Below are 24,612 nucleotides of genomic sequence, written 5' to 3'. Positions count from 1 at the left end.
AAAACACAGGAAAGAGAAAAGGGACAAAAAAACCTCCCAAAACAAAACAAAAAACCAAAACCAACCACAGAAAAATTATAACTTCCTTTTCTCTCAAATTGGCACTAACAATTGCAGGAAATATTGCAAGATAACCAAAACATAGAGAAAACACAGGAGATAAAGATGTACCCAACACTTTAAATACTATGCTTGCATTATAAACCCCCTACTTTGTGTACATAAAAGATCTGATTTTTAACAAGCATAGTTTTCAGAATCATGTGACCCAAACCAGCTGCATATTTAGCAAGCAACTTATTCTGTACAAAAATATGTTTTTGTTAAATGAAATGCCACTGTAGAATAAAAACCATATGAATCATTTCGTTCTGAGGCAGTGTTTCATATCTGAAACGAAGACGTGTTTGCCTGAAAGAGCAGCCTTGCAGTACTTCTCCTGATTCAGAACTGCTGCCCCTCCTGACAAAACTTGGGCCTTGCAATTGTAAAGCATTTTTTAAAAGGTTTTGCTCAAATCAGTTAATGCCTAATCCATTTGGCTTCTTAACACAACCCTCTCATGCAAGCCAAGCTTGTATTTCCACTCCACAAGAACCTTGATGGGTTCACATGGCTGGCCCAGAGAGCTGGGTTCTTTCTTGGTTTGTGCATAGCTAAAAAAGAAGTAATGGAATTCCCTTTGCAGATCTAAATTCCAACTCACCAAACTCTGTGAAATCCCATAGAAGAGTACATAAAGGGGCCTCTGAAATACAGACTGCAAGAAAACAAGGCTGAGAAGAGCAGCAATTAACAGTCATTCAAGGGTGAGTGCGTGCTTGACTATACATTTTTCCTCAGATGAGATATGCTGGATGGAAAAGGCTCCACATGACTAAACAGTCCAGAAGCTGTTCACAACGCTGTCATGAAGAGTAAACAGAGCAAAGAGAAAATGAAGCTGTCTCTGTGACAGTGACTTTATTACCCATTTACAGAACTAGAGTCTCTTACTTCTTTATAGCCTCCCAGACTTTAATGCCATCATCACGATAATAGTAGTAGGGGATATCCTCTTTGCTGTCCATCCCTCTAGCTTTGATCTCCTCAGGGAAGCAGAGGGAGCTGTAAGTCAGATCCTTCATTGCTTTCTGCACCATTTGTACATGTCCTCCTCCACCTGTAGCATTCGCCTGCAGGAAGAATGGCAAGACAGAACAGTAGGAGCTTACATTCATTTTGTGCTGAGACTGGCTTTTCGAATTCACAGGAGACTGTATTCAAAGTGCTGGTGAAGCTGGTTTTTAAGGGGAAAACCACATCTCCACACAAACAAGTACTGAACTGCAGAGGTCTACTGGAACTGTGCCTTTTGACTTCATAGATTTCACACCTTTCCCATGCATTGCTGTTCATATCCACATTTTCTCCATAGGTACAGCACCTGCTTATAATGGAATACAGTAATAAAGTACAGCAACATCGAAGTATCAAACCCAAAGCACACTCTGCCAGCCCTGTGCTCCGAACCGTGTGTGTGAAACAAGGCAGTCTGGACTGTGTTAGAACAGGGCTTTGGCTAAATCACCCACTCCTGCTACAGAGTGGTTTAGGAGAAAGTACTTAAGGATGCAGGCTACTGTTAGCCACACTGGAATTTAAGCCAGGAGCTCAGTCCCGCTAGGTGGCTACTGGTGAGGACTAGCCAGGGTTTGAGTGTACCTTGTGTTTGGAAAACACAGTGTGTCCACAACAAGCAGCACTGCAAAACTCTTTACATAACCAATGCACAAAAGCTTCCAAATGTTGCTTTTCTAGCATATGATACTAAGTGTTGTATAATAGCAGTAGTCAGCTTACACTTCTTGTCCTCCATCTAGTTGTTCATCGGAACCAACAAATTCTGGATTCCAGGATCCGCATTGGCAGGTTTTAGGCACACGCTTAGCCCATATGCATGGGGGTACGGAGATTATGCTTCTGTTCAAAGGAATGGGTGTGCCTGACAGATTTCCACAGTCAGCAATGCAGTACAGAAGACAAGGAAGGTGCCTGGCCTTAACTTCTCTTTTCCCCCTGGGTGGAAAATCTCTAGAGCATGGAAACTATTTTCGGTCTGATGCCGGAAGTATAACAGGGACAGGGTTGTCTGAATCACAGGCTCTCCCTTTGGAAAGATTCCTGAAACCATAGAGAGCTTCGTATTTCCTGCTGGTGTGTTGTCCCAGAGACTGCTGCATGCCAACCTTTTGTGGTTCCTAGATGCAGCATGCCATTTCTGGGAGGGCCAAGGGAGGCAGAGCCAGGTACACGTTAAGTACCAGTGCAGGCAGATTTAGATGTTCAGATTTGACCTATGAGTTGCATCACAGTACATGACATGTGGGTGTGTTTCACTGACTTGGACGAAGCTGAGTTTTAATCCTAGTAGATCTGCAGATCTTTATGTTTATGGCAATTCAAGAAGACATGTTGGAATCTACACCCAGTATTTGTGGGCTTAGAAATCTCTCTTATCTACACTTCTTTCTCTGACACAAATCCTTTTACTCACCACCCTGACCCAAGATGAATAACTGAGTACTTAAAATAAATTAGGGATTTAACTGTGTACATACATGTGCAGGGATGTATATGCATATTATGTTACTTTGCACTCCTATACTCATACCCCAAAGCCACATTAGCTACGAATAAGTGAGATACTGACTCACTGCTGACACTGGCCAGTTCTGAATTGGCTCCTTAGAGGTAAAAGACAACATCTTTAGCACAAGACATCAGTTCTATGTGCTAGTTACTCAGGTGATATTAGTTATGTTTGCCCTTCAGCAGAAAGGTCAAGAAACAAAGGAATATGTGGTGGTTAAAGGATAAAAACACATATGGAACTATGAAGAATAAGGAAGATTTGTTATTGGGATATGTGGGATTACTTACCTTGTCAAAAAGGCCACATTCACAGATAAGCTGTTCTCGGGCTTTGGTATTGATGGCTATTGTGAACCTCATGTGTGGCACCAAGAGCTTTGAAATGGGACAAAATGAAAGAAGGTAAATTTGCTGATTGAATTCAACAGTAATCAGGTGTAAAGTTTGAAGGTCTGGAGAAAGTTTGGAGGTCCTGATGGTTTAGCTGTACGCTGCCTTGCAGGGCAGCCAGCCAGACTATCTCAGCTGAGCTATCACCAGGACTTCCTTGTGGTTTGTCAAACTAAAGTGATAACCTCCGTGACCCATACACACCCTTTTATGCAAGAACTAACCTTGAAGAGGGGATGTACAGCAGGCAACTGCCGGAACATAGCTATGCTGAACACCTCTGAGACCAAGTGTGTCCGTAAGAGATGGGTCACTGTCTGGTGGATGTGGAAATCAGATGAGCGAACCCAAATTTTAGCTAGCAGCCAGTCATATGTGGCATCTGAAGGAAGGAATATGGGATTGTCTGGCCCAGGCTGTTGACCAAGCTGAAAGATATAAAAAGAACACAAAACCCCAAGTCAGTCATGTTTGAGATAAGAGAACAAGCAGTATGTCCCTTTAAAGACCCTGACAGTAGGCCCACCTGGATTGCAATGGGTACAATTTTACTCTCCAGATTCTTATACAGCAGACAGATGGGTGCAGTCAAGTACTGTATTGTGCACGGGTCTGTTTTATTGGCATCCACACCATCTAGCAGCTCATAGTCAACAATGAAAATGTTTCCTTGCTGGAGAAAAAAAAAAAAAAAAAGAAGTTCATGATGTGTTTTAATGGAGTGCAAGCAGCAAGGATCAGAACAAAGGTCGGGGAGTCTTGGCCAGAGGCTGGCTCGTGCTCTCTGGTTATGAGCGGCCACTGACCCACCCTTGCTCGTGGTGGCTCAGGGAAGATGCCATTGAGACAGAAAACACCTTTACACAAACTACCTGACTTGTGTCTGCTGGGTCTGATAGTCAGCCTTCCAGCAAAGAGCAACTGTATATTTGGCATTCGTGCAGTGACACTAAGATGCAAGCAAGTTCCACACTGCCAGCTGAAGAGACCCATGTGCGTGTTATACAAACAAGAGCAAGTCACCATCCTTGCCAATGCTTCTTCGGCATGTTAGTTCAACTCTGCAGATGACAAGAGGGTAAGACCCTACCAGAAAAGGGAGAGGCGCTTCTCCTCTCTGAGACAATCAGTTAGTCCCTAACCTTTCAGAGGAAACCACTGAAAAAGGACACTTTACCTCCTTGTGACAGCTCTTTAATTGGACTTGGAGAAAGGCATGGCCTGTGGTTCCACGATAGCAGGAGAAAACAGTCAACAGAAGTGTTGCCAGTCTGCAGAGACAACCAGCTTTGCCATGACCAACCATACCGTGTGAAGAGAGAGATGTGGCTGAAGGCAGTTAGATCAGGGTTTGAAGGCTAGAGAATGTGAGAAGGAAAAGATGGAGTCCAACCTGACTCAGAGCCATACCTTCACTTCCTCCTCCAGCGTCAGGTTCCTCTCCAGACTGCATTCTACCATATCTATAGTCACGGGCAACTTCTTGGGTATCTCTGTGCATCTCCGGATCAGCACGGGATTGCACCCATTCAGGAACTGGTAGCCAAACATGAAATCTTCCTTCCAGTGCTGCATCACATATTCTAAAGGGAAAAATAAGCCTGAAGCATCGGTATCTGCACTGTATCAATATCCCACTGCATTGTAGGACTACTCCTTTCCTCCCCACCTTTTGTTATACTGCACTGCAACTTCGATTAAAGAAAGTAGCAAGAAAAGGATTCATGAAGTGCTATAGAATTTTGAGAAAGATCACTCCATGTACTCCATGTTTCTCCATGTACAGAAGCAATGAAAAGTAGAATATTCCAGTCCTATGAAAAGTACTCTCTCAATCTGCAGACCACCTTCTCAGGTCTTCCACTATATTTTTAAATCTCACTCTTCAAATTCCCAGGGTATGCAGTACAGAGGGATGAGTCCAAAAAAAAGATGACACAGGCAGAAGAAGATAAACACAGAGCAACATGTGTAGGTGAGGAATAGCATGGGCTGGAGCAGTTCTCTTAGCTGGAGCTGGGTAAGGAACACCTGGGGAAGGATTTTAACCTTGACTCAGTAAAACTCCTCATTCATAATTTTGCTTGTTTAATATTTTTTTTTTCCCCTCTGTTGCTAATATTAATTACTCAGATTAAAATCTCTTCTTAATAAAACACTAGTTTTGGGAACTCCACTTCTTTACCCTTACATAACTGGATGCTTTCCGCAATTGCAGTGTTCTGTTTCATAATGTCATGTCGCCACTTCAACCTAACCATTCGGAATGAGAAAAAAACACGATTAATGTGAAAAATGTCATTGGTGTCTTTTTAGGAAAAATGAAGCAAGTAAGGTTTTAGATTATTGTCTATTTTTAGACAAGGCAGAACTTTTTCTGAAAGCAATTAATTTTTCTACAAAGGGTGAAAGGATGAAAAAGACAGTCTTGAAAGAATGCACTGATAATTAAAAAAGGAGTCTCAAAACACACAGTGTTTTCTAACAGGGCAGAAAAAAGTTAAGTTTGCTTAAAGTTGATGTTTACATCATCTCTGTCAATTGAATAATGAGTCTGGAGATCTATCTGAATTCTATACCAAGCAAAAAATGACTCATCACCTTGCATAGAAACTGCATGACTGAAAAATGCCTTGAACCACTTTCTCCATTAGCCCTGTTTCTGCCAAGGTGTGCAAACAAGCAGCTTCAGAGTGGCATTAGCATCACTGAGACTGGTACTTAATGTTTAAAACTCACAGAATTGGAACTTTCCTCAAGGGTGTAGAAATATTATCAATGAAATTAATTATAGATTTTTATTTTTTTTTTTATTATTTTATTCTTGTGATAAAAGTACCTTAGGAAGCAATCTTATTAGATATAACTAATTGCTGTAATTAGTTTTTAATAGCTCTGGTCACTTTGTTTGCTCTATTTTATACCCGAGACCACAGAAATTACTCTCATTTCTGTTAACAGGTCCTTAGGCAGACTGAAGAGGCGCAAAACTTCAGAGTAGGTGGAAAAAGTATTTTCCTTTCCAAAGTCTGAACAGGCTATTCACACACGTTTGAGAAGACACTTGCTAACCAATTTATAGTACGTGTGTATCTACTATAACCAGCAATACAATAAAATAAAGTAAAATAATGTAACCATGGGAGATAGTAGCAGGTTGTGTCTGGCTCACGAATCAAAGGCTTCACAGCCCTGCTTTACAGAAATGACACGATGACCTTCAAAATCCATGTCTGTCTGCAATTCTTTTTACTATTTTTTAAGTAACTGCTAAGATCTCCATATTGAAAAGGGTTAAAGAAACTGTTTTGTCTTTGATAGGATAATACTACATCAATGGAGTTTTTAACTGTATGAAAGATACTGCCAGAAACTGAATGGCCCTGAATACAAAAGTGAAACTCATATGCTTAGAGAGGTGTTTTAGTCCTCTGGTAAGAAGATGCGAGTACGAAATGGCAGGCACAGCAGGATATTTAATGTGGTATACACAACTAATTCTGACACATTTTTGAAAAGAGATGACATTCTGGATAAATGCCACAAGCCTTTTCAGGCCTAGCTTGCACTAATTTCCAGTAAGAACCATGGTTCCTTGTATTGTGGTCTGACAGCCCATCCTGGCTGCAGCAGGACCAGGTGAAGAAGTTACAGTTCCCAGGTCATTCCCAGTTCTTTGCAACCGATCCCCAGATCTGCTGGCTTAAAAGCACAGGCTTTCCTGCCTGAAACAAGTTCTGTGAAAATGACCCATTGGGAAAAATTTACCACTGAAAAGCATTTGAGCTGCCCCATGTCATTGACACAAGTGGTCCATGAGAAGTGACTGAAGGTGAGGTCATGACAGCAGAACTGAGGCAGTGGTACCCTCCCTGTGTTGGGACAGGATTGAGAAGTCAGGACTGTTAGCAGCAGTGCAACCAGGACTAAGCACATGGCTGGGATGTTAGGCAACAGCCTTTAATCTGGTCTGTGTAAAAGGCAAGAGTGGTCACCTTTGTACTTACCTTTAGCGGAGGACATTTCCAAAATGCCTCCCTGGAGAATTTCCATGTATTTAAATGGTTGAAGTGGAACACACACAATTAAACTTGCAAAAATACCTTAACAGCTAATATGCTCTGAAAAGTGCCTCCACTAAGCTATCTCTAAGTTTAGACGTGAAACACTTATGAAAATTTGTCCTATGGCACTTGCACATATCTGAAAATACATTTCTAAAAGCCAGAAGAGACTATGATGCCTAACTGGCCTGACCTCCATATAGCTCAGGACAGAGAAGGCCACTGAGCAATTTCCAGTAATTCTAGTTTGCGTAAGATCATAGCTTCGCTTTTTGGTCTTGTGGGCTGCTGGTACGATGAGTAGCCTGAGATTACAGTTTATTTACGGAAAACCATGCGAGAGCAGAAGTGCAGGTCAGCCACTTCCATCTTAATCAGATATGTACAAGACAACTGATTAGTCATCCTACAATGCAAACATGAGCCAATGCTGATAAACCCACCAGAGATTGTGTTGCTGATTCTGACAAAGATCTTCTCAAAATCTGCAAAGTCACTCCAGGAGGACTGGAACATGTGCATGAAACGGTTGATATAAAGATTCTCCATCCTAAAAATAAAACCAAACGTCTCTGAAAAATAATCTCCAGCTTCCTCAATACCCTTTCGCATTCTCTTCCACCCTCTTATTTACCTACACACAATACATTTTTTCAGTGGTGGAATGTGAGATTGTTCACCTTACAGAATTAAATGTGCTGCCTGTACCTTTACACACAAGTTTGAAAAGCATCTCAAGGGCCCCGTCTCAGCTATTGCATTAACTGAATTCTATTCCAAGGTTGTTCTTGGCAGCCTACAATGGCAGTGAATTAAGACCTATGTCATATAAAAACTACAGTCAGAAAAATGAGTGCTTCACACATCATCAGTAGTTAGCAACAGCTGAGAGCGCTAAGGTCAGTATTAGAACCAGTTCAGAAAGGGGTATGGTGACACAAAAAGTTTGAGTGATTTGCACAGTCAGAACAAACATAAACCAGGATCAGTCCAGTCAGTATTCCTAAACAGAGAACAGCTCCTGTAAAGTACCTATGTGACCAACACCAGAATGGAACCCTGCAGTGTGAGCCTGAGTTTTTGAGAGCTTTCTGTTTACTTGTGCTGCTGGTTAAACTTGACACTCACCTCTGACCTCAGGAACCAAGTCATTTGGTTGCAGATATCACATGAACATGAGGGGCTGGGAGCTTAAAATATCTAATTCAGCAAAGTATTCTGTCTACAACACAGTCAAGCAAGTTCATCTCATACGATATGACAAGTCCTAAATTGTTACATAAATGCTAAACTGTTGTTATTAAATAGATATAATTTATTTTGACTAGAAAGCAAACAATGAATTTGAAAAAGAAAGTTGGCTTTCTGCTAACACTTCAAATGCACAAAGGAAAGTACACACATCACACAAAGATAAGCAGGGCAGATAATGAAGTAAAGAAAGGTCGCAGTGTTGCAGGAAATCCTCCCAAACAGACTCTGAGGGAGGAAGAATCCCAGAATGGTGGATTTATAATCAGTAAGCTTGGACTGAGGAACCGTAAAAAGAATTGTATTAGAAGTGGTCGAAGAGGACCAAAAGTCTGGACAAACAGCAAGTGTTAATCCAGGGGAGGGCTCTAGGCCAGCCTGACCATAACTCAGACAAATAAGCTACTTATGCACTGAGCCCAAGTGGGTGCATGTAGAATGGGCTGTTTCTGCTGCTCCAGATGGCTTAAGGGGTGCCTGGAGGCATATTACGAAGTAAAACTAAGGCAACTGTCTAGCCTGGAACAGGAGATGACGACATCAGAGGTCTCTTCAGAGCATCACAGAATGGTTGTACAAGGATCAAATGGAGGGTAACTACTGGGCAGGGCTTTCTGGATGCATACCAGGTGTTTGAATCACAGAAGAACTCAAGAGGAAGTATGACCATGACCAGAAATTTAAATTATTTTAAACAACATAACTCAGTGGCTTGAGAGGTTACTTGAGACTATCTCATTGAGAGTTTCTGCTAAAGGTCCTGTAGAGCCTCTGTCCTCTTTCAGAACTCCTCTGAAATTAGGAAACACCAGACACATGAAACCAGTACGTACTGCTCCTCTCCTACCCAGGGTGCTCTTCCTACCTGGGGCTATTAGCCTGATCAAACCCAAGCAGTAGGCACAGCACCTGGGATCTGGTCACAAATCTGCTGTGGTTTGACCCGCTGAATGCCAATTGTGCATTCATTCTCAGATGTTTCAAAGATTACTTTGTAAAGGAAGCCATCTTTCACATTTCCTATCTTGGAACAGAATTCCAAAGGACTTAGGAAATAAAAACTTGTTTTCCCCAAGAAATCAAGTACTTCTCCGGTGTCTCTGGCACATACTAGAAACCAGAACAAGAAAAAAAATGGGAAAACATTGCTCGTAGAACTTAATCTGCCCAAATGCAACACTGGTCCAAAATAGCTATGCAAGCCTGCATTTCTGGCACAGAATTCAGGGTGAGGGTTTCTGTTTGCTAGATAGTGTAGGTCACGTCAGCATCAGAAACCTTCAGGATTATGCCCACCTACACACGATTAATCCTGCAAATGTACAGATTTAATCACTACCAACAGCATATAAATGTCCAGACTTGCAAAAGTGGAAGGAATCTCTGAGACATTATCTCTTTCTTTTTAAGCTCAGTTTTGCATGTCCCAAGCAAAAGGGCTTTCCCATCCCTCTTCCACTACTCCACAAGTCTCATATAACTCCCACTGCTCTCACATTTTTCCTTAAATGTGCTCCCTGCCCACTCTGCAACTCTACACTTGCCTTTGGATTTGCAAACGCCCTCCCCTGCCTTCCTTTCTACTGCACTCAAGGTGAAAGACAACCCCATGCTTACTCCATTATATCTCCATTCATGCCAATAGTTGTCCCAAGCTCCAAAAGCACAAGATAGCTAGAGAAAGGCTATCAAACTCGTTCCCTGAAGTTTTTCACTGTTCACCCAATCAAAAGCATAGGTCTAGATTTTCAGCAAAATGTGCCAGGCAAGAAGCATTTTTGTACCTTGAAAAAATATCTTTTGTGTCACACCAGTTCTCCAGAATGGCTGGTTATCTGCAATGAAGTTTTAGGTTCTTCTTCAGGGGAAGGTACCCTTACAGCCAATGGCAAAAACAGATGTCACTGCACTCTGTTGAATTGTTTGCAAGTTTCACCTGGCTGTGACACAGTATCTCCTGCTACAGACTGGCAGGATGGGGTTGCTAGAAGAGGAATGTAGCCTGTAAATTGGTTGTCTCTACTAATGGCAAACTGGTCATCTCTGGCTTTCAGATGCTGTTGCTCCTGCATTACACTTAAATGAGCTGGGAGACATCTGTTTTGCATGGGCTAACACCATGCTAGAAGCAACATCTCTTGGAAAACAGAGGATTTGTAAAAGTTTGGAACACTGTACCATTGCTAGCGTAACAAGAGAAGATCCCACTGACCTTGCATGGGGTTTGCATATTTTCACACCTCTCCTCTTCCCTTAAAAGAGTTGTTTCTTGCCTTTTCTGAGCTAGACTGATCCTGAAACTGGGCCAAGAGAAGAGCTGCACAGTGTTTGCTTTCTTCCCTTGCTTAGAATCGCTTCTTGGTTTTGCCACAGGTTTATTCACAACAGCAGAACACAACGACCACAATGGTTTCTTACTTCTTTTGGGGGGGTGGCCTCACCCCTGGCTGTTTCATGGTGAACAGGGTGTTCTGTTGTCTCACCTGTTTGAATCTCAGAGCACTTCACAGATGTGCATGGACTCTACTCCCAGCACTTTCTGGGAGGTAAAGTTAAATGATGAAATTTGATGAATTCAAATTGATAATTTAACTTATCAATTTGCACACAGATGGAAGATAAACTAAGAATTGGGGACAGGCTATGGTAATCTGGCCTGCATTTTAGTAAAGTCCTGGCTATAGATCTAGAATGATCTTTTCTGGCCTTATAAAAATTTGACTTGCCTTTGAGACAACAATATGTAAATTTCCACAGTTTTCTTGGCTTAGTTTTCTTGATTTTTAAAATGGATTTATTTATTTTCCCAAAGAACTATTTCTGACGGCCATTACCAAGTTCATTATCTGCTCATTAAAAGCACCCTGCAGGTCTGTGTTCTAATATCTGTCTGTGGAAGAAGAACATAAGAGTCTAGGGTTATCCAAGGATCCATGGTCAAGGCTCCTGATTCTCTAAAACTTCTTAAAGCTTTAAGAATCTACTGAATATTAAAGGACAGCTTGATGAATAAGGTACTTAATGAGGTAAAAAGGGGCCTCAACTTCTAGCTCATATTAAAGCTGAGAGATTTGGTTGTTTGTAAGTCTAAATAAAGTTGTGACATTGGGTAAGCTTGGAGGCAGGAAGCATCTGTCTGTCTTTTGTACCACAACCCCTCATGTGACCCCACAGACACTTCTCTGGTATAACAGCTAGTATTGCCTTAAAAAGCCAGAAGAGCATGAAGTCTGCAGCCTATTCCATCACTCTGCTAACATCCTAGTTTGCACAAGATAGAAAGCTAGAGAGCCCAGGTCTTCAAAGCTATTTCAATTAGCTCTGAAAGATCTAGGTCCACCTGCCCATATGTGCTTCAGAAACACAATTATCACCCTGTTCACACCTGCTGGAGATTTATTCTGCTAAGGAAAAAAAACAAAGGGGAAACGTTACAAAGCATCATTACATTTTCAAAACAGATCCTAGTGTGGAGGAGGGAGGGACAGAGAAGTCTATAGCAGAGCTAATATAGCCAGAAAAAAAAACACGTGTTCTTTGCAGCTTCCAATTTTCCAAATTAGAAAACAAGCAGGTAGATTATCTTGGAACAAGCCAAGGGATTTGACTCTGTTAGTAGTGAAATTCAGTTGCATAAAGGTAACACCAAGAATGCTCTGACGTGTCAGGTTTCTGTCACCATCACAGATGGACTCAGATAAGCAAGTATTCAATCTTATTAGAAGTGGCAAGTTTCTCAGTAGGGCTATTAAATTCCCTAGTTCTTACCACCCTATGTTTGACAAGACAATCTCTGTCTGATCACCGAACTAACAGGAGGAACTGCTTTCCAAAATATGAAGAGAGCAGCGTATTAACAGAATCACAGATGTAGAACTCGTGGGTCATCTTGGACCAGTCTTGCCTGACCATCTGGTAGTATGGTGGGATGTCTGAGATAGTGTGATATGACCAGGGCATGTGAGACAGCTCAGTAGAGGACTCACAGGCCGGAGGTCCTATTTACCTCATTAACCCTGTACTGCTTCAAAGAACTCTGCAGAATTGATTATTCAGGCTCATCCTATGACAAGGACTTTAGTTTTTTTCAATGACATGACACATGCAGATGGGTTGACAGTGACTTTGTTGCCCCAAGCAGCTTATACCCAGGTGTGGTTAACTGATGAGCTGCTCAGAACAGATTTTCTTCAGCAGGGTCTCGAAGGTGCATTGATACCATCTTCTTTTGATATATGACTGAAAGGCTTAATTATCACAGGGGCAGAAGTATCTCTACTGGGGACTCTAAGAACTAAGCCAAAAGCTCAAGGTGTCAGACGCCAATAGTCCTTCACCAGTGCCGCCTCCATCTACAGTCAAAACAGTGTCCAATGAGAATGCAAAGGCTCAGTTCCCACCACAAAATGCTTAAAATATTGATATTAAAAAAAAAATTCCTTCAATTCTTCCCAACTTTGATTGACTGCAGATCCAGCTGGGAGAAAATAATCCAATTTTCAATGAAACCTAAAAGGTGATCAGATCCTTGCCCTACTCCAAAAGAGATTTTGCAAAACTCCTGAAGTTCCACAAACACTTACGCTTTAGAGTAGTTCAGAATGAAGTCAATTCCTTTCTCATTGTCAAACTGGATGTCACGAGGCAGATCACTGTGAGAATGGGCATCAATGCTCAGGGGAAAGCCTGGATGCCACTCCTTCCAACTGAGAAAACAAGAGAGGTTGGATTAATCATATAACATTACCAGCACAAGAGCTGTGTCATTCCCTTACCTACACTCTTTCTGTGACTCAACTCTAAATTTGTGGCAGACTAATTTGGGGCAAAAGTAGAGACTTATACCACATCAACACCTACCAGTACCCTACAGAATCCTGAAGTATGATGGAACACAACTACTTGGCCACCCAGCTACACAAAACTTGAAGTAACTTAATATCTGTGGTATTTCCAAACACTTGTCACATTTGGTTGAAATTGGCAGTATCTTCAAATGTATTGGGAGAGGAGGGAACAGAGAGACAGATTGGCACCCAATACACATTTATTCTTCAGGCTACATTTTTGCAGAACTGAGATACAGCAGATAACAGTATTCAGACATGTACTTAGGTTCCCCCAAAAGGCAACTTTGAGAGATGCAGATAAGTCTTGATTCAGCTCTTCAGAAGAGCCTTACCTCCTAATGGTCATGACACACATCCTCTGCTCTGAGCGTTCCTGCACTGTGCCACATTTTTACTTCAAAACAAAAGAAGGTGATTCGTAAAGAATACTACTTCAATGGTATTTCCAAATTGCCTACCTCACACAGATTGTGTTGTGTGTTATCAGTTATGCATCTGAATTGTAAACAGCTATTTCCCTGGAAATGGTTTCACCTTCCTTTTTGCATACGTAAATAAAATTTCGTGCCACATCTCTTTTTGAATTATATTTTCCTCTGTTCTATTTCCCATAATTTGTAAGCAAGATCCTTTCTTAGTCAAATGATATCAACAACACATACACCAAGCCTCAGTCCTTCAATTCTGAATGGACCCTCTGTCCTTCTGATCCTCACTCAGTTGATAAAGAGATGAAAGTACAAGAAACTTTTGTTACTTTAACAGAGAGTATGTCTCTAGGAAAAGGAAATGTCTAATGCTTTCTAGAGTTTCTCATTGATAAAAGACAGCATTTTCCCATTGTGACCTTAATTAGGAAGAAATGTCTATGACAGTATAAAGGTGGGTATGACCACTCTGTTCTGATAGCATATTCCAGTCCACTCAAACAGGGCCAAAACTTCCACTGCACTCCAGTGCAGGAAACAGCTGAAACTAGCCTGCTGCAGCAGCTAAAAAGCTCCAGTAAGAGCTGACATTTTTAGATCATGTTCCAAAACTGGTGTACTGTTTGTAAATGAAGAGGGCCCACAAAAAGACTGTACCACTGAATTCCCACTTAAGTCTTCCAGATAGGCTTATCTAGGATTCAAGTATCTCAAAATGCTAGTTGTGCCAGGATGATCATCACTTAAGTGAATTCCATCTAAGTAAAAAACGTATATGGCTAACATGGTTACTTATGCTTTCTCTTATCCAGCAGTCCAGTAATTAGAGCAACATGATAATCCGAACATACTCTGCCAAACTCTGACCTGATGACAACAGGCCCTGGACCTCCTATGGGAAACTCACCGGTACATTTTTTGACGAGTCTCAAGCTCTTTGCGTCTGTGCTGCTTGAGAATCTGGGTCTTGTCATCCCGGGGGAGCTTTGCTGTAAAACAGAAGAAAGAGACATGGTTGTGAGGTTCCTCTACCTATCACTGCCCAGGTCTTGAGGAGGAGAGCCATGCAACTTGCAGCAGTCATATCCATCTCACCATACCTTCTCCTGGACTTGACAGCATGCAAAGAGAAGGTGTGAAGAGTGAAGCTGCTATTTCAAGTCACTCCTTGTACCTGCTGAGCAGCCTACTTCGGGATTTTATTTAACTCTCAATAAAACAAGACAATTTACAGGCAATAAATCATGGGACACTTAGGGGCTCAGTATGAAACAAAGATGGGATGTTAATTCTAATTAGATCAACAGGGCTTCCAGCAAAGGAGATATGGAGCAGACAAAAATTTGGCAGTAAGGTCAGCCTTCGAATTCAAAACCAGTGTAACAAGACAGCGTAAGGACTCTTCCTTGCATGCGCTTCCCAAAATATCCAACTAAACTGACAGCTCCAGCCCAACAAACACCTCAGAAAGCAGTCCTAGTCAGCAGGAACAGCCCATTCCATAGGATGCAGAAGGGGACTGACAGTGGCTCTCCATGTAAGAGAGAAGATTGGGAGGTACATGGGGAAAGGGAAAGGAGATGTGGAAGAATTCTGGATATTCTGCAGGAAATCAGGTTTCTTATGGCTCTCACCTCTTCCATCTCGAAGGACAATCTCTTTTTCATCTGTAATCCAACGGTAACATGGGAACTCCAAATGGTCACCCATTGGCGTTTTCACAGTGATGTACTTCAGGTACCAGTCATCTTGGTACCAATATTTTCGTTTCTCAATTTTTATTAGCTGAATTTCTCCAAGGTCTTCTTCCACAGTCACATCATAGGAGTCAACCTGCAGAGCAGCAAACAGTCAATCATCCACTGCACATGCAGGAAGCACAACCAGCACTTCACAAGAGTACCTGGTCTTTAGTGATATGGCATGGGTACAACAGAACTTTCCAGCCTCTGGTGTGTGAGAAAAGGAAGACCTATTATTGAGCTGCAATGCAACAGAAAGACTAATAAAAGAACAAACAAGAATATGCAAACCACTCCAGAAATTGAGAAACATGTTTTTGTATGCAACCTAAAAATGTTTTTACTCCCTGAAATGTTTGCAAGTCTGAGAAAAACATGCAGACCGTGAAACCATTTAGTGCTCTCCTAGCAACAGCTGAAAGAGATATGGTTGGGGCACATCTATTAATGCAGCTGGAGTGGAAAGATGATCATGTGATTGACACATTGGACTAGGAATCTAACGACCTGTGTGCATTAGTGATATATGCTTCAGACTAGGAACAGTGCCCAGATCACCTAAATGCCCTTTGTCCTCTGCTTCCTGTGGCTGGTCTTCTTCAGTTCTCCATTTTTAAAAGGAGGACAACGACACATTTTATGTTTCTACAGCTCAGACGTACATAGAAATTTAAGTAGGAAACTAACAACAAGGTTCACAAGAACCTCATCTAGCACTGGAGGCACTTCATTCCTTCACAGAAAACAAGACAGTAGGTGGAAATGTGGATTAGCTCCTTCCTCACTAATTCAGTTAATTCAAAAGCCTGACTCCTGCAACATGGGACCTCAGCCCAGCATTGCATAGTAGCAGGGCTGTTCAGTCCTTTCCTATTCTAAGGGAGTGGTCACAGGGTCTTTCCACTGAGCTAGTACTGCAGGCTAAGCCCACTCATACTTGCTCCTGCAAGATTGTCGTCACAGTGGCCTACAGGGACAGGTCCCTGAAACCTTGAGTTATTTGCCATGCAATGATGCAGGTGAGGACCTGAGGTGCAAGAGCTGCAGCTCTGAACCTGGTCAGGCTGAGGAAGTGACTGAATACCACACTTTCCCTTTCTTGATGACTGCACCAGCAGGGCTACAAAAGAAGTAGCAGTGAATATTTTCTTCTCCTTCTGTTTGAATTACAATGGCTTTGACTATCAAGCTCAGCATTTCTTCCATGGGGTAGGTCTATTCTCAGCCCACATATATGATTTGGCTTCTCAGAGCCTCATCATCAGATGGCTTGAAATAGATATATAGCCACTTGGCTCACCCTGATGAGTGTATCTGTGAGCACACATAATAACAAACCTTAGCTGCTAAGCGCTCTAGCTGCTCAGGTGTGACAAGTGGCCGCATGAAGGCCACAGAGAACTGGTCACCTAGACACAAGATGACTTTGGCCACCAAGGTCAGGCATCTGTTCACTGTGTAAATCACTTCTCCCACAACACAGTTTTCAGTGCTGCAGCTACATGGCCAGACCTGGGAGAAGGACAATTGTGGATGTGGTGCATCCCTCAGCACTTCTTATCCATGCTAAGCACCCTCCACTCAGCACCAAGGCTGGTAGGAATGCTGACTTCAGAGCCTTGCTAAATTGCCTAACAGATTTAGGACAGTAAACAGCTATCCCAGAGATGGGTACTTCAGTGCTCTCATGGAGCTAACTTCTCAGGGATGTATGCAGTCTCTTACTGCATGTGGGGACAGCATCCAGCAAATGACAGTTCTGGTGGCTCTTGCACTATTAGGCAATACCAGCATATGAAGAAATGAGTAATCATTTCAAATATAACCAGTAAGATACTACGTGGTGCTAGGCAATGCAGGAGAACAGGAATTGACTCTCACTTCCCAAGAGTGTAAACAGCTCAGGGTAAATGGAAGTGCCAAGTACTCATCATAACAAATCTGAATTGGCTATGGCAACCATGGGAGCAGCAGCCAAAGCCTACTCTGCTCAGATGATCCCGCTGAGCTTCATCTGGCTACAAGGAGAGACTTAATACTCTTGTGGTTTTTCTCATCACAGCCAACAATCACCAACCAGCTGCTGATATGAAAGGGATGAGGCTCTGCATCAACAAGCTGCAGTGCCTGTAGAGTTTCACCTGCCTGTGTGAGCCTTGTCATTCGCCTTCTGACCTAGACACCACACACTGCTTGTTCATTTTAGGAGCACTTTCTTAGCCTTCCCCAGGCATTTGATATATGCACACTGTTACTATCTTACTTGCTACTGAAAGGCTAATTCACATAAGCACAAAAACTGAAAAATGAAGAAAGATTAAACTCCAGGCAGGAGAAAGGAGGAAAAAAAAAACAAAGTAATTTTTAAATTCCTCCAGATGGTTTTCATTATTTAAACTGTTACAAAAGAAGGATTCATAGCAACCTGCACCCATATGACGGGAAAAACACACATAAGAAGGATCCCTTGGCATCCCTTCCTCTCCCATTTTAACCCAAGTTTCCTACAGTATTAGATGCAAAGTACATTTTTCTATGAGCTATCCATGAATCACCAGCCGTGATGGTCGTTTTGGGATGAAGACATCTATCTGTCCACTAAAGTGTGGGATGACAGACCTCAGTTCTCTCATAACCCATTACATAAAAAGACCAGCTTTCATAAAGTTTGTCACATCTCATTGACTCAAAGAAGCCAGAGAAAAATAAAAAACCCTTTAGGCTTTGAAGTCCATCCTGCAGACAATGAAATATTGTCCTTGCCTGTCTTTCCCCAAAGATATTCTTCAATCAACTTTGAAACTGTCAGGCCATGATTGCTACACTGTAACTTATATGAGGCTGTTTCATACTAATGAGGATATAGAAATTTCTTCTAACTTACAGCCTAATTTAATTTTAGGCTCAAATATTTAAAATGGGCATGGGTAGTGCTTATTTTGATTTGCTGAGACTTAACAGACTCCTCTCAGTCTGAGCTATATTGTCCCCACACTTATTAAAGCAAAAGATAGTGGACTGTTTCTTTTAAAAAGGAAGTCCATCACATCTTAAATATAAATTTGCAAAGCTTATGTCAATAGCACACCCATACACACCAAGCGGTAACAAACTGCTTCAAAAATAGCATGTCAGTCCCTGGCAAGGTTGGGATTACAGCATCTGTCTGTTAGGATGTGAGCTGAGAGGTGAAAATCACAGAGCTGAGATTTCAACCAACATATTAAAATGATGTTTGTCACTTTTCCTTGCATCTCCATAGCAGAAAAGAAATACCACTTTCGGTAGAGCCAATAAATATACTAATTCTAAATATTTTTTTAAAGTTTATGTTGCTGACTCTTCAACACCTCCACCCATCTACACTATTGCAGAAGAGCTAAAAGGATAATGTGTAAAGGTAAATTAATTCCCTTGATGATTGATGATTTAGAACCAGCCATGGAGACTGAAAAATGCTGAGTGGTTTTCTTAGAAATCACATTAATAGCGCGTTGAGCAACAATTATGACAGTCAGTGCCTGTAGGACATACCCCTGTGTTCCTGGTTAAATGAATGGAGATTCCTCCCTCCCACAACTCAGGTTTCCAAGACCACCCTGATCCTTGCCTATTGTCCCATGTCCAATATTCTCAGCTTCACTCTTGTCAATTGGTACAAAGAATTCTGGGTGATAGCTAGAAAATGTAGATTACATTCTCAGATTGTTTCCCATTCTCCAAACCTTCTTTCCAGAGACAGACAGTGCTTGAAACATTTCTATTTCATACTCATTTCCCTGCAACTCCTGTATTTCCTCAACAAAAACGATGTCAAAAAACTCTTTACCAGGTTCAGGTTTCACACTGAGTCAGTACTTCTGCAATTTTGTATGTCTTTCCAGGACCAGCTGCCACTTTGCAGAAGAGTCCCTCATCACAAGCTGCCATACCATTTATCTCAAACTCAGCGACTTCCTGCTTGTGCACCTCTTCATGCAATTACAACACAAAATGAATTGCTTCTTTCGATTTTAGCATGATCTTTTTGCATTTGGCAGTCAGGAGCTGGAAGTAGCCACCTTGCAGAGACATAGTCCAAATTAAAACACAAACCTATGTGAATTATTATCCATTTGCATTCACCACTCTAAAGGTATTTTAAACACGTAAGGACTAATGCAATAACCTACAGAGGCAAATAATGAACTGCACCTGGATCAGATTCACTTCGTATTCAGCTATTTGGGATTTTTATGCTCCATCTCACTCATTTCTTGTTCCAGGGCTAGTCATATTCAGAGAAAGAACAAGATGACCCAAGATACTCTCTAGATAGGGGAAATGTACTGAGTTATTTTAAGCTCAAGTTCTCATGAAAACCCATTGCTGTCACGTGATCAGTACAGCAAAGAAATTCTGAAATTAGTCTTATTTTCTCATCAACTCCTTGTCATCCAAGATACTTGACTATATATATATATTTAAATAATCTCCTTTAAAAGGTTCAGCTAATAACTTCATTTAAAAAGAAAACCCAAACTCATTTAGATGTATTCATTTCTATAGTTCTTATAATGCCACACCTGTATATACATACAACTGAGATTTAAATTAAGGAATGTCAATCAGATCCAAAGAGTCAACAGAAATGTCACATTGACACCCAATTTTTGGAAGAAACTCATTCTTCTAAGAACAATCTCTTTGATAATATTACAAGAGCCCTAAAATAGTTGCACAAGTCACTGTCAATGTAATGCAAAAAGGACACTCAGCCTTAAAATTCCTGAAGGTTTTTAATCTTCTGATGACCATCTGTCATATCCCACCCAGACGTATAGGTGGGGGGAGAGGTGACTCAGATTTGTTGATCCCCTTGACTGGAAAACTGTATATGAGATACTTACAGTCCGTAAATAAAAGGCTTTTGTTTTGCAGGTTAGCAGAACTGGCAAATGTTTTGGTGGCAGAAGGAATTACGATATTTAGACTCAGTTGGTAAACATAAAAAGTTTGCAGCACATGTGGGTCTATAAATCTTGTGTTACTATATTACTTATTAAAAAAGAAAGCAAAATAATAGAAGTATATGAAAGAAAGAAAGAAAGAAAGGAAGAAAGAAAGAAAGAAAGAAAGAAAGAAAGAAAGAAAGAAAGAAAGAAAGGAAGAAAGGAAGAAAGAAGAGAAAGATTTCACCATCCTTTTTGCTCTGCATTGTGTATGATGGGGTTCATAGTCTTGGATCCAGCAATGTGCAGTGTCCTCCTGTGTCTTGTTCAATTCATGCAGTGAGGTCGGTAGGTGGAGCGGTCCTCAGGATGGTGGGTGTGCACCACCAGTGTTTGTACAGGTGGGCTTTTTATAGTCCCCTGGATCACCTGTTTGCATAATCTTTGGTCTTTTGTGCATGGGTTACTGGGGGGTGACTACAAAACATGGGAAAGTCCCAAAGGGTCTCAGGCCACCTTGAACATTTTCGGCAGTCTGAGGCCTTCTCCCTTAGTGCCATGCTGGGCATATCAGAAGATGGAGCTACATGCCATTCAACATGCCCCCCACCTCCTGTATCAACCAGCCAGCTGGCCTTCGCCTGTGGCTCATTAGCTTGGTGCTGATATGTAAATCACAATTAATCTTATCACAAATTGTCCCATCTCCTGTTGCTAGGGTTGTCCCATCTCCTACAGCTGGATGTTGCAGAACTGGTTTTGCCACAATGTTTGAGACATTACCCTTTCAGTCTCTGAAACCATGGCACTTCTGAAAGTAAGGGTTCCCTCCTGATGTCTCACCCAGCTTTTGCTGCCTCCAAGCCAGCAATGCCATGGGCTCACCTGAGATGACAATTTTGCTATTGCAGTAGAGGTGTGTCAGGTTACAAAGATGGTAGAAGGACCAGGTGAGGACTGACAGTGGGTTGCTCAAGGTTTCTATGACATTTGTCAAACAAGGTCTCCTAGTAAACACAAGGCGTTCCTGCTGACTGCACGGTGAGCCAGACATGCTAAGAGTTTTTACAGTTTGGGTTCAGAGTGAGAGAACAGAATTAATGAAGACTACTGGACGGTCCAAACTCCCATAGCACCCTATTCAAGTAAATTAATCTCACGAAAAACATAAGCTCTTTTGCTTTTAGGAGAGACTCCTACTGACTAGCCCAATATTGCTAACAAGGCAATATAGACAACCTCTCTTTCTATAAGCACAACGCTATAAGTGGAAAGAACGGTATTTTCCTTCTGGAAATACTTGTGAGGGCATTTATTTCAATAAAAGCAAAAAGCAAATGAAGGACTAACAGGAAGAACACAGAGAACTGAGTGACACCGTAACACTAGCTTTGAAATCACTCGGCACCAACAGGAACTTACTCAAAAGATGCTGAGTAAAGAAAAGCAACTATGGCTTTCTATATCACCTGTGTCCAGTACTTGGAATAAGTCAGACAAAAACTATGTCTGAGCAACCGTTGTGCAAATCCCTTCAGGTTTTTCCATGTCTCTTTCCCTCAATCAACATTTGGCATGCAAATCTCCTACTCAGAACTGGTCCAAGCCCTCATTCATCATATCTAGTAAAATGCACAATTTGCATTAATTCAAATGACGACATTACCAGGATAATGGAACTACAGAGCTCGGCTCAACATTAGAAAAGAAATTGGAAATTAGACAAAGCCTTACAAGATAATACTGTAAAATTCTTGTCATCCACTGAAAAAAGTGCAAATTTTTTGCAAATGTGTTCACAGTTGAATTGCTTTGTAGAAAATTAAAGAGATGCTATTGAAAGAAACACTAAAGGCAGAACTGTGAAACAAGTTACTACATTTTACAAACCTGACAACCTGAAAGCCTTTTGGCCTGCTTAGTTTTTTTGTTTTGTTTTGTTTCCATGTTGGTATTTTTCTTTCCTTCTTTTTTTTTTGCACAACATATTAGTAAGACTCACAGTATTTTGTGCACGTTACCTGAACAGGTGCCTGGAGAAACACACTGCACTTCCCAAGAAAACATCCTTAAAAACAAAACTTAGTACATCATACTGCAAGTGTCCAATGAGTCAGATACTTCATGGACCACAGAGTTCTTTTCATTCACCACAATAAATACATGCTGAAAACACTGACTGCATATTTGTAATAACAAACACATAACAACTAACAGAAATAATTCATTCAGATAGGATAAAAAGTCTTTATCTAGATTTAGTCAGGAAACTTTGCACTTGGAAACTAGTTTGACAAAAAAGGACAGTTGCTGCTTCAGAAAGCTTACGTAGCTAACAATGCGTTTTACATAAAATGCTAAGACCCAGGTGAAGACTTTAAAATATGCCTAAAAGCTGCCTTCCCGAGGACATGCAAGTACTCCTTTGGGATGTATGCATCCTCTCTTGTGCTGCTGCTAACACCCATCATTACTACCTCACCCAGCGGGGTCCAGTGCTCACAGGTACCTCTGCTCCTGCTGGAACCTGTACCACAGCAGTTCAAGAGTTGTAGCTGAGCATATACTTAATGGTCACATCATGGCATTTCTTCCCTGTGACAGGACCCAATGCAACTGGATGTTCAGAGTCCTACCAGGCTCTTCATCACAGCCATCCCTCAAAGACAGTGAAACACTCTTTTGTAGCCCAGGAATAAGAGCAAACTGCCTGGTCACTGGAGACCCTCCTGGTGCTTCTCTCCTCAGCTGTGCAGGGCTCAGCCCTGCTGAGAGAGCACCCTAGCCCTAAGTTTGCAGGACAGTCTGAAGTCTTCTTCAACCTTTCTTGCAAATGTTTTTAAGCTTTGCTTAAAATATATGACCATTCACCAAATAAGAAAGAATGAGTGGATGTGCATTTGGGAGATTCAGATAACAAGGTTCTAAGCTAATGAATATTTATTCATGAAAGAAAGTAACTGACAGCAGTGGCTGGTAAGTCCTCACACCTGAATTTGCTAGAGCATCTCCTCAGCACACCAGCTATAAGTATCTGGGGACCATATCTACACATGTGATCGACACTTACTCAAAATGCTGACTTCTGTTAACCATGTCTGGGATGTCTAATGCATAAAAGACCAGATACCTAACTTAGACTGTGAACCCCATGATTAAAGAACCACACCTAAAGGGAAAGCAGCACCATGACAGTGAAGTCTCACTTGTATATACAGTGGTAGGTCTCATTTCCAAAGTGACTTATGAGGACTTCATTAAAACTTTCAAAGTTGCTTAAATCTCACCAGACCTTTTGGAAACTGTGAGTTAGGTTTCCAAATAAAATACATATTTTGGGAGGAGAAAAAATTACCCGAATCTAGTATTTTCACAGTAGACAATAAGCAGATAAATAAATGTAATTCTAAAACAGTGCTCAGAGTATAAGTGATTATAGATGGATAGCCAGGATATTGTGATAAGACCACAGAAAGGACAGGGCACAATACACAGCAGAAATTGAGGTTAGAAAGAATAGCATAGTTGAAAGCCGAGTCCCAACTTCATTCTCACACTTGCATGTTCATGCTGTTTTCCAACTTTCATTGGAGTCAGCCTACACATTTCCCTGGGCAGGCATCATAATTTGCACTGGAAGCTCTTACCTTTTTGTTTAATTCCTTGGAGGTATTGGGGCTCCGACTAGTAGTGAATACTGACTAGTAGTGAATACTGACCCTAAACATCTCTTATCAACAAGAAGCACAAGAAGCACGCTTTTTTTTTTTTTTTTCCTCCCTAATTTTAAGGAAAATACGAGGAAATTTGAAATCCCATCCCATCGTAAGTCAGAATCAAAGGGCCCCGTATTTCCCCACGATTGACTGACCCCAGCCTGGCTAACCCCTGGGACAGGGATGTGAATGGCAGGCGGCCGGGGATGGCAGCAGGCACTTCGGTCCCGGTGTCCCGCTCCGGGGCACCGGCACACGGGGACGAGAGTTTAGAAAACGACAGCCCTGCCGCGGTACCGCGGGGCGCCGGGCCGGGGAGGTGCCCCAGACGGCTCCACCATCCCCGGCCGTGCGTGTCCGGCCCGAGGCACCGCGAAGGGAGTTAAGGGACGGCGCTGGAGTCCCTCGGGCACTGCCGGAGTGGGGACCGGGCTCCCCCCTCCCGGCTGGACTCACCGCGCCGCGCTCGAAGTCGTTGTAGAAAGGTTTATCCAGGAGATGTCTCTCGCTGCAGCCCGCAGTGCCCTCCAGGCTCAGGTACACGTAGTCATCGGTGCCTGCGAACCACTGGCTGCCCGTGGCCACCGTGACTGTGTAGGACGGCAT

The 24,612-nt window shown here is 41.9% G+C and overlaps 1 protein-coding gene across 1 annotated transcript in view; it reads right to left on the bottom strand.

Annotated features, from left to right (window-relative positions):
- The window catches only part of ALOX5 (arachidonate 5-lipoxygenase), a gene marked incomplete at both ends in the record, with an annotated part of 34,072 nt that extends 9,460 nt beyond the window's left edge, over nucleotides 1-24,612 (bottom strand). Inside the window, 10 exons of the mRNA XM_080347900.1 lie at nucleotides 997-1,175; nucleotides 2,923-3,009; nucleotides 3,249-3,452; nucleotides 3,551-3,697; nucleotides 4,435-4,607; nucleotides 7,532-7,638; nucleotides 12,923-13,045; nucleotides 14,525-14,606; nucleotides 15,252-15,450; nucleotides 24,463-24,612. Coding sequence (XP_080204026.1) covers nucleotides 997-1,175; nucleotides 2,923-3,009; nucleotides 3,249-3,452; nucleotides 3,551-3,697; nucleotides 4,435-4,607; nucleotides 7,532-7,638; nucleotides 12,923-13,045; nucleotides 14,525-14,606; nucleotides 15,252-15,450; nucleotides 24,463-24,612 — 1,451 coding nt within the window. The remainder of the gene's footprint in view (nucleotides 1-996; nucleotides 1,176-2,922; nucleotides 3,010-3,248; nucleotides 3,453-3,550; nucleotides 3,698-4,434; nucleotides 4,608-7,531; nucleotides 7,639-12,922; nucleotides 13,046-14,524; nucleotides 14,607-15,251; nucleotides 15,451-24,462) is intronic.

This window comes from Nesoenas mayeri (assembly GCF_963082525.1).
Source record: "Nesoenas mayeri genome assembly, chromosome: 7".
NCBI lineage: Eukaryota > Metazoa > Chordata > Aves > Columbiformes > Columbidae > Nesoenas > Nesoenas mayeri.
This window is presented reverse-complemented; position numbering and strand designations above follow the sequence as displayed.